This window comes from Mesoplodon bidens, assembly GCF_964165515.1.
Source record: "Mesoplodon bidens genome assembly, chromosome: 11".
Classification (NCBI taxonomy): Eukaryota; Metazoa; Chordata; class Mammalia; order Artiodactyla; family Ziphiidae; genus Mesoplodon; species Mesoplodon bidens.
This window is the reverse complement of record NC_138167.1, coordinates 60,976,679-60,991,596: the sequence shown is the minus strand read 5'-3', so window position 1 is coordinate 60,991,596 and position 14,918 is coordinate 60,976,679. Positions and strand designations below refer to the sequence as shown.

Below are 14,918 nucleotides of genomic sequence, written 5' to 3'. Positions count from 1 at the left end.
GGAGGGAACGTAAGTGCATATGACTTAAGTGAAAGAATCCAATGTGAAAAGGCTACATAGTGTATGATTCCAACTCTATGACAGTCCGGAAAAGGCAGAATATTGGAGATACTAAAATGATCAGGGGTTGGGGGGAGAGAGGGGTGAAAAGGTTGAGGACACAGGATTTTTAGGGCAGTGAAAATACTCTATATGATGCTATAATGGTGGATATATGTCATTATACATTTATTCAAACCCATAGAATGTGTAACACCGAGTAAACCCTAATGTAAACTATGGACTTTGAGTGATTATGGTGTGCCAGTGTGGGTTCATCAATTATAACAGATCTCCCACTCTGGCAGGGGATGTTGATAATGGGGATGCTATGCGTGTGTGTGGGCAGAGAGAGGTACATGGGAAATCTCTGCAACTTCCTGTCAATTTTGATGTGAACATAAACTGCTCTAAAAAATAAAGTGTGGGCTTCCCTTGTGGCGCAGTGGTTGAGAGTCCGCCTGCTGATGCAGGGGACACGGGTTCATGCCCTGGTCCGGGAGGATCCCACATGCCGCGGAGCGACTGGGCCCGTGAGCCATGGCCGCTGAGCCTGCACGTCCGGAGCCTGTGCTCTGCAATGGGAGAGGCCACAACAGTGAGAGGCCCACATACCGCAAAAAATAAATAAATAAATAAAGTGCATTTTTGAAAAACCCACTAAAATGACATTCAAATACAATGTAGGGAAGTTAGAACTAGGAAACGGTAACATCTACTGGAGTCTGAAGAAGAGTCGTGCACAAATAATCTCAAAACTAATTTCCATAGAGACTGTTTTCTGACCATTGTGGATCATTATAGTCTCTATCCGACAGAGATTTAAACAAAGTGAGCAACCCACTGCAGTTTTCAGTTTTCTTTATAAAATCCCAGTGCTGAAAAATGTGAAAGGTGAAAAACTTAAAAAATACTGGATGGATCTAGATGTGTTATAAGAAATGATGATAACAGTGAATTAATGATGACATTTATATGCTGAAACGAAAGGAGAATATAATGATGTTTAATATAATGGTAATATAATATAATGATCTTTTTATATGCACCCTCCTTACAGTGTTTAAACATGATATCAATACTCATGGTTCAATTCTAAATTTAAAACTTTCAGAAATTTATTGACAATTCCAGTTGCTACTCCCTCAGCAGAGTGAAGTTTCTCCCAGCTGAAATCATTAAAAACTATCTGCAAACTATTAAGACTCAGGAAAGGTTGTCTAACTTGGCACTATTGTCAATACAACACAGTTATGTGAAAATCTTTGTTATCAACACGATGATTTTTCTGAAATGAATTCAATAAAACTAAACTTTATGGAATACACACACAATAATTTATGGATTATGTATTTTTTTTACTCATCCAAAGATCAGTGGCCCACCAACAGAACACCCAGAGGTACACAATAGTAATTCAGTTATCTTTGATATTTTGCCCATTTTCATCTATATAAAAACTATAGCTTTACAAATAATTTTTAATTTTGCCCTTATGAAAGTGTGGGTGTCAAGATAGGTGGCTATAACATACTTTATGTAATGGTTTGTAAACTTGTTTTATAACCTTTAAATATTTAGACATGCAGATATTTGTCATCCTGCCTGGACCCCACGACGTTAGGGGTGGCCTTGCCAGGGAATATAACTACCTAGATGTTGTGGCAGGACTTATAAGACATTGTATAAATGTTGTCTTAAACGATTAAGCTTTTTAAAAATCATGACACTAAACAAGTATTATACATTGCATATTCAAGTGAAGCCTGAGAAAGGAAATTTGAAAATTGAAAAATAAGGAATTGAATGCAGATTAGAATCTGAAGCAAAGCATTGCTAACAGCAATAGAAGGAGGGGGAAACTCTGGAGGATTATTTCCTTACATACCTCATTTCACTGTTAAGTCCAATCTTATTCATCCCTTTCTCCATTTCTGCCAGTAAAGTTAACGTCCAAAGGCTGGCACTTTGCTTTTAGTGCTAATGAAATTCCAGAAGCAGGCCTTAGTTTTTTAAGTAAACTCTTAAAAGCGTAACATACATACAGAAAAGTAGATACTTCCTAAGTGTGCGGCAAGATGAATTCTCACAAAGTAAGTACAGCAGTGTAACCAGCACCCAGATGAAGTCTTCCACAACAAGAGACACTGGAGGTTTCTTCTAGCTCAAGGGAAAGGCTGGCCCTCTGTGGAGTGGTGGAGGGAGGATGCATGGAGAGACCTGAATTTATTGCCAATGGACAAAGTGCCTTTAACGGTGTATAGCTTTGAAGTAAATATTTAAGAGTATAATATACATACAGAAGCAGGCCTTACAAATGCAAGTCTTCATAATTGATAAAAGAGTTTGAGGTAGATGAAGGACATGGAGCTTCAGATGGAGCCATCTCTCTGCATCTAAAACTTGTTCTACTACTCTGAGTTAATAAGGGGCTACATGGAGAACAAATCCAAGAACATTTATCTTGTTTTCCTGTGCGATACAGACTTGGGAGGGTATTCATAACTGTTTCCAACTTGTTCTGGAACATGCCTAGCCTATCCCTGGAAACATGATGGGAACAAAGGCGTCTTAAAAGACTCCTTTAGAAATTGTTGCCATGTCCTGTGAAAATGACCTTCTAAAGAAACCTGAATTTTGATTTGCCTCGTTACTTTGTTTTCCTGATGTTAACCTAAAACAATAAAACAGCCAGTTTTGTTTTCACCAGCGGTTATTTTTACCAGCAAAATGGGTTTAACTCGGGAGCAGCAAAGAATTGCAATTTGGGACACGTAAGTCTGGTAAAGCAAAGGAGAGGGAACTTTTTTTATAGAGAAGGGGAAGTTGGGCGGGGCTTTTATAAACAAACTGTCCATTGGAGGAAACTGGGAGTAGGAAATCTAGTGTGAGTTGTGACAGTCTCTCATTGGCTGGGCTGTTGCCAGGCGAGGAGAAAACCTTCCTTCCTCCTGCTGCCTAGTAAGGTAGCATCGCTTCCTGCCGGAGAGGCATGGTACCTCTCTTCCTGTTGGGATCTATGTTGGCCTGAGTGGTACGTGCATGAGAGCCCCCACTTCTGGCCTCCCGACTCCATTTTAGTGAGGTGTCCCTTTATTAATTTTCACACTGACAATGTTATAATTGGCATCTCTAATATTTCTAAACTATATAAATACTTGTCATTGCTCTATCATTAGAAGGCCCCTGGCACTCCCCTCTCTCCCAGTATGCGTGGAAACAGCCCTGTGACTCTGCTAGACTTCTCACTGTAGCCACAAGGTGACAGTCTTGTCTCCTTTGAGGGGCCTGCAGCTGCTGTCCCTGGTCCTCACTCAGCCTACCCCACCCCCCACCCCCTCCTTGTTCCTGGACTGCCCACTTGGGCCCTGCCTTTATGACCCTGTCACTCACAGCTTCGAATCATGAGTTGCTCTGCGGGCCTGGGGGCTTTCTTCCAGGGAAGGGAGGCCAATTAGTGTAACCCTGGGCCTCCCACAGCACCAGAGGGGTAGAGACTTCAGCTGATCCTAAATTTGGGAAGAATGTCTGGGTGTACCCAGACACAGAGCACCCGAGTCTGCCTTGTCTGCCTGGGTTTTCGAAGCCTCTAGGGCGAGGCCTGCCCCATGTCGCCTGCACATCACCTGGGGCTTACACTCCCCCGTTCTGCGTTCCATGGGTGACTGCACCTGACCAGACCCCAGGAAAAAGTAAACATTTGGCCCCCATGCTTACGCCTTCCCAACCTGTTCAGAAGTCAGGTGGTAATAAGAGGTGCTAACCATGAACGTGCACTTCACTTGGAACCAGCGGCCAGAGCCCAGCCACACCCGAGACGTCCCACCAGGGCAGTTAGAAAACCCAGAACTGACCTTCTGACCCCAACCGTGTGGGTGGTCTTGGGTGAGTCACAAAACCTCTTCATTATCTCAGCTGGCAGAAAAGGCCACCCCCCACCCCAGGTTCTCAGGCCTCCCCTGGGGAGGAAACGATGGAACGCATGTGCACGTGCGTGTGTGCATGCCCGTACCTGCCAAGGTGCAGCGTGCCATGACCATTCCTGTGCAGCACAGGACTACGGGGGCGCCAAGTGAGTAACAAACACCTGGGACAGAGCAGCTGCCCACCTGCCTGTTGTCCCCCTTTGCTGGCCCTCGACTTTAAGGGCAGGAGCCATCAGTGTACACACCCCCTCTCAGGAATCACTGCAGGTCTCACAGAAGAAATCTCACATTTAATTCGGATCAAGCTTAAAGTGGCATCTACATAAATGAGCATGCTTCTGAGTGAAAATCCAACAGCTGCTAGCCCATTTTTCTTAAACAATGTTTTCTAAACAATCCACCAGGCCATCAATAACCCAAAGCCCAAATCCTGGATGTATATATTGCTATATACATTATATAGAATATTTACTATCTTTCAATGTGAACCCACACCCACACACACCTTCTTGCTGTTTAATAAAAGTCACGTCTCATGGCCAGAAAACGTAATTACACTTTACATCTTTCACTTGCAGTGGCCTTAAGTAGATGGGAAGCTTCAGACTTCTGACCCCCAGGTCCACATCCCTGCATTCCCAGGCACAAGGGCAACTCCTGGGACTCATCACAAGGCCCTGGCCCAGCTGGAGTGTGGGCGGTAGAGTTGGGAGGCGGGGGGAAGGCCTGCAGCCCTGTGTGCAAAGGGAACAGCCAGCGGGGCTGAGGCACTGAACCACAAGTGCTGGCCTCCCAGCCCCGGGGAGGGGGGCACAGAAGCAGCAGAATTTTCCTGCTGCTTCTGGCAAGGTGGGGTGAGGTTGAGGGGGCCTTTTAGTTCCCTACCCCAAATCTGGGTCTCTAACCTTCTAAACTGCAGCAGGTTCCAAAGACACCCGTTTCCCAGCCACAGGGAAATCAACCTAGGACTCACAGGCTGTCATCCTCCTCTCTCTGTAGAGGCTGCACTGCACTCTGACACCCTCCTTTCAAGTTCCGAAGGGGAGGCCAAGACTGCGGATACTTCCAAACGTATGGGGTGTGCATTGTGAAGGACACGGGTAGAAAGCACAACTGAGCCATTAAACGTTCCTTAATCCCAGAAACTGAGCATTTGAGAGAAGCTGGCCTGTGGACCTTGAAACTGTCATGGATCACACAACGAGATAAACCATTTTCTTCCCATTAATGTTTCTGGTCTTCAGCCCCAGATACTGGCTGTTGTTCTTCTCTGGCTGCCCATACACCATGTTGACAAAGAACTTGGGTTTGTCTTCTGCCTTGGATTTGAAGGACAGGAAGCCAAATGCAGTTCTTAGTCTGTGACACAGGTAGGTCATTGCTTCCGCTTCTTCTGAGGGCTCCTCATACACGGGCTGCTTCATTTCCTCGTAGGCGGACAAAATCACCGCCTGAAATAAGTTGATCAATTTGCAGATCATCACCAGCATAAAACATGAGAGAAGCAGGACCCCGAGAACCCAGTTATTGGAAAATTCCGTGTTCTGAAAAGCTGAAACGCAGTAGGAGAATATTGTCTGCGTGGCATGAATCATATCACTGTAGTTCCATTCGTGCTGCCCGAATACCAGGTAACCAAAAGTCATGCAGACAAAGAAATACACGGACACCACTAGTGCCACGTGGCAGATGCCGGGAAGGGCAGTCTGGATGGCCCTCTGTGCGAGACGCACATTGTAAAAGAACCTGGAATACCTGAGGGTCTTCAGGATTGTCAGAAACAACAGGAAACCCAAAATCACCCTCATGGCGTGATCTACTTGAGACACTGCATGAAAGGGAATGAAATCCTCAGAGTTCGACAGGTAAAACCGCATTATACTGACAGCCAAGAAGTGTTTCCTGAAAAAGAGCATGATCAACACGGTAAAGATGCATTTTAAAGCAAAGTTGAGCAAATTATATACACTTTTCACATAGGCGGACCTTTCTTGTGTGATGATGTAGACCTCGTCGACAACGTAGGCCAAAAAAAAAATGAGGATGGCCACGTACAAGTAGATTTCTGCGGAAGTTTTTCTGTTGAAATCGGCAAGGGAGAAGGAGTGCGCAGACAGGCTAGTGTTCACAACTCCTACCTGAGAGACCTCGAAGATGACTGAGATGCTGCAGAAGAGAGTGATGTCTGGATTAAAAGCTGTTAGTTCCAAAATCACAGCCCATGTCTTCTCATCCAGCCAATGGCTTCCCTGGAGTTCGCTGAGCCTCAGTGTGGAATTAAACTGCTGCTCTTCTGGAAAAAAATAGAACGCATACCCTCCTGACCTGTACGTATGCAATAGCCCGTAGGAATAGTACACCCATCTCTTTTCTCGAGGCTTGTAAGTAAATCCTTTCGTAGTCTTGTCTATAGCCCGCTTACTAACTCTATTCCACAACCCAGAGTAGCTTTTTGTGTCTTCTGGGTCAGTGCCGTATTCGGGGTGACAGTCAATCTCTCTTTTGAGGCTGTCCTGCGTGAAGATTTTGGCAGGCAGGCAGGTTTTCTCTCCAGGTTGCGCCCTCACCTGCCTCATCAGTGGCAGACCAAGGATTTTAGAGGAGCTGTCAGGGAGAAAGGTGGGACGCAGGTCGTTGTGGAGCAGAGGCAACAGCACGCTGTTCAGCCACGGAAAGATGTCTTCCAGCTTGGTCACCGACGCCAGATCCACAGAGAACTGGTCACGAATAAACTGATTATAGTAAAAGCCGTCAGTGTGGCGTAGGAGGGTGACCAGGCTCAACAGGAGGGCCAGAAACATGAAGTGAGTGAGGATGTAGCTCAGGAACAGGAAAGCTCTTCTCTTGATCCTCTTCTTTCTTTTGAATATTGTGATTTTGTCTTCAGTGAGGGGCTGGTACATCCTCGAGCTTCAGAGCTGGACGATGTGCTGCTGGCGCCTGCGCATTTCCTCTGGGTTCTTCGTGATGCTCTGCAGCTTGATCTCACTGTAGCAACAGTTGCCGACCCACGGAAGGTTTTTACAATACTTGGGCTTACTTGCTCTGTAGCCTGACACGAGTATAATTTTAGATGGTTGCACCAGAAAAACTGACTGCAAGAAGCAACAAAATGATGCAAACAGCCATTCTATTGACTTTTCGTAGCCGTAAGTCAGTCCATAAAATACAATAAAGAATGAGGATATGCTACAAGTGACAAAAAACAAGAGCCATGCGACATAAACGCAACACCACTGCAGAACAATCCTGGTCTTCTCTTTGAGGGGTGTAGCACCGGGCTGGGGAGAGTGCTCTCCAGAAGAAACACTTTGATTGTCTTCAACGTTTGGGTTATTGGCGTTTTTATTTTTTCTTTGGGTGTGGGAGACCTTGCTTTCTGCTTGCTTGGGCTGGGGCCGTCTTTTAGAGGTGGTCTTGACAGAAGCCTTGGGAAGTCCAGGACTTCTCCTAGTAGGTGGAAGCTTTTCAGGCTCCTGGGAGCGTGCGTTGTCAGTTTCATGAGCGTGCCACTTTGCTAATCGTTCTTCCCAGTGTTCACTTGCTGCTGGTGTCCACGGATGCTTCCAAGGAGCGACCTCCCTTAGGGTCACCTGAGGTCTCCTCTGGGAACAGAGGAACAAAGACGTGATCATTAGTTGCACAGGGATGGTAATTAAGACACTTTCCATCCCGATCACCATCGACCTGAGGTACTTCCCCTCTTGTGACTCCGCTTCTTTTTCTTTATTTAGATTAAAGAACATAATATTACACAGAAGGGAGGACAGCAACATAGCTAAGCAACAGGACAGTCTCTGGAGCCTACTGAACGGTGTAGCAATGACACCAGAAAAAACAGAGAACCACATGTGGCTTCTCCCCAGCCTATAACTTAAATCTGTAAGGAAAAAATCCATTCTGTTGAGAGACTTATCTGGGGGGGGGTTACTTGAAAGGTTCTGTCCAAAGAGGTGTCAATAGAAAGCCATTCCCGGCACATGAACAGCCAGATGTGTCTGCTGAACAGATTCTCCACTTTGATTCTACTTAAATACCAACTAGGGGAACTGCCCTCGTTGTTGTGCCACACGCGGATGGAATGGATGTCCCCCAAGTCATTTTTCGTAGTTAGGAGGAAAGTGCTGATGCTTCCTCGGTAGAGGGTTGTAAACTGTGGATGGCTTAAACAATGCACATCACTGCTACTCTCTGTTCCCTGCAGTTGAACAAAGACATTGGCCCTGGTCCCAGACCCACAACGGCTTCCTGTAAAAACAGTGACTAGGTAACATACATTATCATAAGGATCGTTATCAGGTAGAACTACCACATGCTCCCTAAGACACTTGTCCATTTCATCTCTGTGTAAGGCCCAGAACGCTAGGACTATGTACAAGAGCATAATGAAAAGTACAGTGAAGAGGGTCACGGGGTTTTGGGTAATGTTCTTGATGACCTCTAATCGTAGATCCACGAGGTTAGGGACCACAATCACCTTGGCCGTCAAATAGTGGGTATGCAGGTGAAGGTTGGCTAGTTTCATTGCGTCCAGCTGCCGCTTGGCCTGCCCTGGGTTCTTGCAGATACAGTGCACTTTCTGCCAGTTGGTTTTCTCTCCAACAACGCAGGTATCTTCGCTCCAATCGCTCTGGATCCCATACATGTCCAAGCATTGAGTGCTGAAAACAGAAATTCTCACTAACTTGTCATTGGGCTTTAGGACAAAATGAGGTGCCTGCAGAACCACAGTGACGGTACACTCAGAGGAGCTGGTTCGCTGAGCTATGACCCTCAGCAGGGATGGGGGAAGGCAAACCACACGGGCCTCCGTCACTGTACAGTCAGGGTCAAACAGGTCACTGTCTTTGGCAATTGGAGGGATGCGATGGGGCACGAGGTAGGTGGCGATCAAAGCGGTGGGTGTGATCTGATGGCCAGCATACACCAACACTGTGAACAACACGGCCACTTCTGTCACAATGTGGATCAACACCTCCTTCCCTGCTCTGCTGTCCACTTCAAAGCTAAATGCCCCCGTCGTCTTTCTCAATGACCCATCCGCTTTATGAGACTCCTTGCTGGGTCCCACCGTGAGATTAAAAGTCCCAAAGCTCAAGTTTTTTCTGATGAGGTACACTTCCACTACATCAGGTGTGATCTCAATCACGTCACCGGTAGCCTCGGTTCCTGTCATTCGGAATCCAACCACCTCGGTCAAAATGTTTTCCCCATAATTTAGCCAAGGGAAAGGGTCATCTGCAAACTCACAAAACGTGGTAGAAATTGGAGCATTGGCAGGCAGACTAGGAACGCTGCTCACATTTAGGGTTGAATAAAAACAATTTCGACAGTGTTTCTCAGTGCTGAAAAACTTGGTAACATTCCACTTTTCCGTTTTCTTGACATACGTGTTAAAGTTGGAGGTCCTCATTGCAGTGGTCTTATCCTCTGGCACTTTCACAGCCAATACTGTCTCTGCTAGAGATTCAATGACGTGGAAAGGCTCTTCAACCACTTCATGACGAACCATCAGTTTCAGGATATTAGACAAACTTGTTAATATTCCAGTGCTTACACTTTCTATTTGCTCAGAAGAAATGTGCTTATCTCTGGTGACACTCTTGGAGGGCTTGGCTTGCTTGCCAAATCCTCACCGTGGCCAGTTTCTGAACAACTGAGGAGAACTCAGAGGTTTTCTGCGTTAATTTAGTAACAGTCATGACCACCTGGCTAACTTCCACCGAAGTGTTTACAGGAAGAATGAAAGACTGATTGAAAAGGTGTTCTCGGAGTCTAATTTGGTCAGCTTGCAGATGTGAGTTGGTTTTCATGCTATTCAAGACAGAAGCTACAATATACATTAAATAACCTGCAGGTAAAAAGTCCTGCTGTTGAAGCAAAGTAGACAGCGATGAATCTGGTCCCATAGTGGAATTGAATAACTCCTGCAGCACAGTCCTTGATGAGTTTATGTCAGTGGGAGCCTGTACAGTGGCGTACAAAGTCACCTGAGAAAAAGCTCCCAGAGAGGTATTATATGCCTGAGCATATATTTTCAAGGCGTAATGATTGGCCAACACACCAACAGGGAGAAAGGAAGGGGGCGCTGTGCAATCCTTCCCCAAATAGACGACGGACCCAAAGTTATTCTCTTAAAGAACTGATTTCACCAAAACCACGCACATCAGGAACTATTATTTTATATGTAAGAACGATGTTCTTATCCTTGAAACTACTACAATGGACAACAAATTTAGTAATGAATGCAATTCCTTTAGCTGGATCAATTTTGCATTCTGTGGTTTCAGGGACGTGGTGAATAACGAAGGGATGCCTTAAGACCAAGCTCGATCCACCCCAGGTTGCTAGATTTAGAGAAATCCAAAACTTATCTTCAACGAAACGCCGAAAAGTGAAAGCTTTTACAGACAAATAAGCACCATTCCGCCCAGTTGTAGTCTGCCCCATCCAATCAAATGGCATCTTATCACCTGAAGACGACAGAATGGACCATCGATAGACATCACGGCCTGCTTTACAACGCGGGCATTCTAGAGACAAAGAAAATCTCTCTGATATAATCAAAACTGTATCACAATTTTCAATACATGAAATGCTTGCTACAGGTGCTGGCCCTTGGAGCACATGCACTGTCCTATCAGAAAATGCTGTTCTTTCGTTCTTCTGGATCACCAGTCTGAAAAAATACACACGGCCGCCGTGAAGTGTTTCTGGCAAAAGTGTGAGTATAGGACCAGAGGCCCATGTCCACCTGAGATCAACCTGCTCTGGGAGACAGATTTCCTTGCTCCTCACTGTAATTTCATGTCCATTGTAGTTTCTTGGGTCTGTGGTACAGTACCAAAAAAAATGAAGTCCCTCTAAAGGGTTTTCTGCCTCTGGATCAGAGGACATATTTCCATTCAGAGTCAGCCCATCTGTGAAATTAACTGTGATGTTGGTATCCCCAGGAATAACCGCCTCCAGGGGACTTCTAACAATGATGATATAGATGGAATCTGAGTCTTTCTTCAGAGGTATCTTTGGATCATATGTGACGATGTACACGGAGAAATTAAGCAGATACACCCCCCAAGATAAAGAATGTGCAGAGATACGTATACTTGATGGAGTGTTCTCTGACTTGAAAGGTGGGTTTTGCAAAGGTTTAGTCCAGTCCGGCTTGTCAGATACAGAGGCCACGGAAAAGAGTTTCCAATATTGACCAAAGAACCTTTGGATTGGGCAGCGGGCCTTAACCGTGGCATTGATGGTGACTTCCATCTTCCTGGTCAGCTGCAGGGGAGAATCGTCATTTCTATTGATCCTCACCAGATCCAACACACAGGCCCCCGAGCGTGATATCTGACAGGACACCGAGGACTCCATGGCTTGGGAACTGTTCGGGTTGGCAGCCTCTAAGACGACAGCCGTGGGCCCATCCGTGGGACACTTGGTTCTGGCCACTAAGCCCGCGTAGGAGCGTGGGCCGCGGGGCAGAGCCAAAAGGGGCGACACCGCCGAGCGGGGCGACACGCGGGTGGCGGCAGCGGCGGCCGTGGGGACCGTGGGCCCAAGCAGCCCGAGGCGGGAGGTCCACTCCAGACGCCCGAGGGAGCGCGGCAAGCGGGCGAGCCAGCGCCGGGAGAGCCGGCCGCCGGGCGTCGACACCTGCAGGTCCACGCGGGCGGGCGCGGCGGGCGCGGCGGCGGCGGCGGCAGCGCGGCGGGCGCGCAGCAGGACATGCGCGCGGAGGCAGCGCGGCGCCGGGCCTCCGAGCCGCCCGGCCCGCTGACAGAGGTCGTGGCGGCCGCTCAGGATGACGCCGCCGCCCGGGGCCGCGCGGGGCCGTAGGCTGAGGTGGGCGCGGCCGCCGCCAACGCCGCCGCCGCCGCGCACCCCGAGGCCCCGGGCGCCCCTGACCGAGCGCAGCACGGCCGCCCGGGTCCGCGCCGGGATGCGGACCCGGGCCTTGGGCGGGGCGCGGCGGGCCGAGGTGGGCTCCCGGTTGAGGAGGTCGCCGGACGACGAGCCGGGCACCCTGGGGACGGTGGCACGGGCCCCGTGAGGAGCCGAGGTCGGAGGGCGGCGGCCAGGGCCACCGCTCAGGCTCAGGCCCAGGCCCAGGAGGAGGAGCGCCGCGGACCAACGGCCAGGTGCCCGCGGACCAACGGCCACGGGGGCGCGGGCCGCGGGGTCACGGGGCGGGGGCGGGGTGGGGAGGCGCTGCGGGCGGCTGGCCCGTGCCCACACCTGGGTAGGCCTCGGGTCAGGGTTGTTAGTGGGGTTCCTGTGGCGCAGTCTCCTGACCCTCCAAGGAGTCCCCTTAGCAGGAGCCCACCCCCCTTGGGAAAACTCACTACAAAGCGGTGGAAAGCGAGAGGGTCAGTGGGCTCACTGAGTGGAGGGAGAGGGGGACTGCTCACTGGGTTTCTTACTTAGTTTTCCTTTTTTCAAAAAAATTTTATTATTGGAGTATAGTTGCTTTACAATGTTTTGTTATTTTCTGCTGTACAGCAAAGTGAAGTTACACATATATCCACTCTTTTTTAGATTCTTTTCCCATATAGGTCATTACAGAGTACTGAGTAGAGTTCCCTCTGCTGTACAGTAGGTCCTTAGCAGTTATGTATTTTATATACAGCAGTGTGTATATGTCTTTCTACTTTCTTAGGGTGAAACCCTGGGTCATTGATTTTAGATCTTCTTTTCTAATAGAAGCATTTACTGCTGTCAGTTTCCCCCAAACACTGCATCCAACATACTTACCATATATTTATTATCATTCAATTATAAATATTTTTAATTTCCCCTGTTTTGGTTTGACCTGTGAATTCAAGTATGTTGTTTCATTTCCAGATATTTGGAGTTTCTGTGAAAATATTCACAGTTACTGATTTCTAATTTAATTTTGTTATGGTCAGAGAATACAATCTGTATGACTTTTATCTCTTTGAATGTATTGAGACTTGTTTGAAAGCCCATCGTGTGGTCTGAATGTATGTTACATGAAACTTTAAAAGAATGTGAAAAAAAAAAGAAAAGTGTATTCTGTTGTTGGGTGGAGTGTTCTGTAGATGGCAGTTAGGTCAAGAGGGGTGGTAGTGTTGCTTAGATCTATGTCTTTTCTGCATTTTTGTCTAGTTCTATCAATTGCTGAGAGAAGATGTTAATCTCTCCTACTATAACTGTGGAATTGTCTATTTCATTCTTTAATTCTGTCAATTTTTGCTTCCTGTATTTTGGGACTCTGTTTATTAGGTAGATACACATTTGTGGTTATATCTTCCTGATGAATTGCCCCTAGATGTTGTTATCTCTGGTGATAATCTTTGTTTTGAAGTTTCCTTTACCTGGTATTAAAATAGCCACATTTTATGTCAATTATATCTCAATAAAACTGGGGGGGGGATGAAGTAAAATAAAATAGACAAACTAGGCTTCTTATGCTTACTGCCTATGGGCATATGTTTTTTCATTCATTTACTTTCAACTTATTCATGTCTTTATGTTTAAAGTGGTCTTTTATAGGCAACATTTAATAGAGTTTTACTCTTTTATCCACTCAGTCAATCTCTGCCTTTTAATTGAGTACTTAGACCATCAACCTTTAATGTAATTACTGTCACCATTTCATGTAATTATTGATATGGTTGGATTTAGGTCTATCACCTAATTATTTGTTTTCTTATTATACCTTATTATCTCTGATTTTTTTTTTACCTTTCATTCCCCATTAATTCATTTAGCATTAGTCATTTCACACATGTTTCTCAAGCACCTACTACATACCAGGCATTTTTCTAGGCATCAGCCCCAGGCCCAGTTCTCAAGGAGCTTCCATTATAATGGGGGGTGAGAGACAATCAAAAATAACCCAGGCATGATATAACATGTATAATTTTGAGTGTGATAAATGATATGAAGAAAAATAAGGCAGGTTAAGAGATAAGGCATGAGGATGAGATAGGGGAGTCAAGGAAGGCCTTTTGGAGGAGGCACCATCTGAGCCGGCAGATCAGCAAGAAATGAGGGAGCAAGGCTCACAAAAAGCTAGGGAGCGGCAGAACTAGCACAGGGAACTGTACATTCAAATGCATGGAGGCAGGAACGAGAGAGAAGGTTAGTAGTGGGGCTGGAGTGAGCAGAGAGGAGAGAAAGTGGTAGAAGATGCCGTTGGAGAGATGGCTGATGACCAGAGCAAGCTTAGCCTCAGAGCCCACGATCATACATTTGAATTTTATCTCAAGTGGGTTGGGAAGTCTTTGGAGGGTTTTGAGCAGGGAAGGGCCCTGATCTGATTTCCAGTTGGGAAGCATCCTTCTGTTGTGAGGGAGATAGACTGTAGGTGGGCAGGAATGAAAGGAGACAGGCCAGTTAAGTGGGGTCCAGGGAAATCAAAGGGACAGGCCTGACTGCTGGAAGAACATTCGGTATGCAAGTGAGCTGGTCCTGACTCAGTTTAGGGTTAGTGATGGTGGAGGTGGTGAGCAGTGGGGAATTCAGAAGAGATGCACTTGTTAATGGACTGGCTGTCAGAGGACTGACTACATGATTTTCAGGGCGCTGTGAAAAATGGAAATGTGGGGACGTTGTTCAAAAACTGTTAAGGATTTCAAGACGGCAACAGCTGAGCTTTCCACCAAGCACGGGGCCCTTCTAAGTGTGAGGCCCTGTACGACTGTCCAGGTTGCACACCCATGGCCACACCCAGGGCTTGCCTACCACAGCCCCTGATCCCACTGGTTGCTCAAAGCTGCTGCCACCAGCCAACACCAGCTTCCAGGCCCAGGCCCTGCAGGGGCACAGGTCTAGGGGCCTCCAGAAGGCCCTGCTACTTGCAGGCGTGAGGGCAAGGGGAGGGAAAATGTCACCTCACATTTTTTTGGTCTCAAAGACACTCTCCCTACCCGCCCCTCCAACCTCTGCCCTGGAGAGGGTGCAGGGCAAGGCCCGACCACAGGTCAAAAT

At 47.1% G+C, this 14,918-nt stretch overlaps 2 protein-coding genes across 2 annotated transcripts; both read right to left on the bottom strand.

Moving 5' to 3' along the window:
* Window positions 1-4,235: 4,235 nt before the first annotated feature.
* Window positions 4,236-9,651, bottom strand: PKDREJ (polycystin family receptor for egg jelly). The gene is given in 3 exon segments (XM_081249724.1): window positions 4,236-6,877; window positions 6,881-7,570; window positions 8,443-9,651. Coding segments are annotated over 3 exon segments (3,444 nt in total). The 5' UTR covers window positions 9,478-9,651; the 3' UTR covers window positions 4,236-5,158.
* A 362-nt stretch (window positions 9,652-10,013) lies between these two features.
* LOC308625747 (polycystin family receptor for egg jelly-like) lies at window positions 10,014-14,649 on the bottom strand (the record flags this gene model as incomplete). The annotated part of the gene is made up of 2 exons (XM_081250236.1): window positions 10,014-12,252; window positions 14,627-14,649. 2 exons carry the CDS (start codon window positions 14,647-14,649, stop codon window positions 10,092-10,094), a joined length of 2,184 nt encoding a protein of 727 aa, XP_081106362.1. The 3' UTR covers window positions 10,014-10,091.
* Window positions 14,650-14,918: the final 269 nt, after the last annotated feature.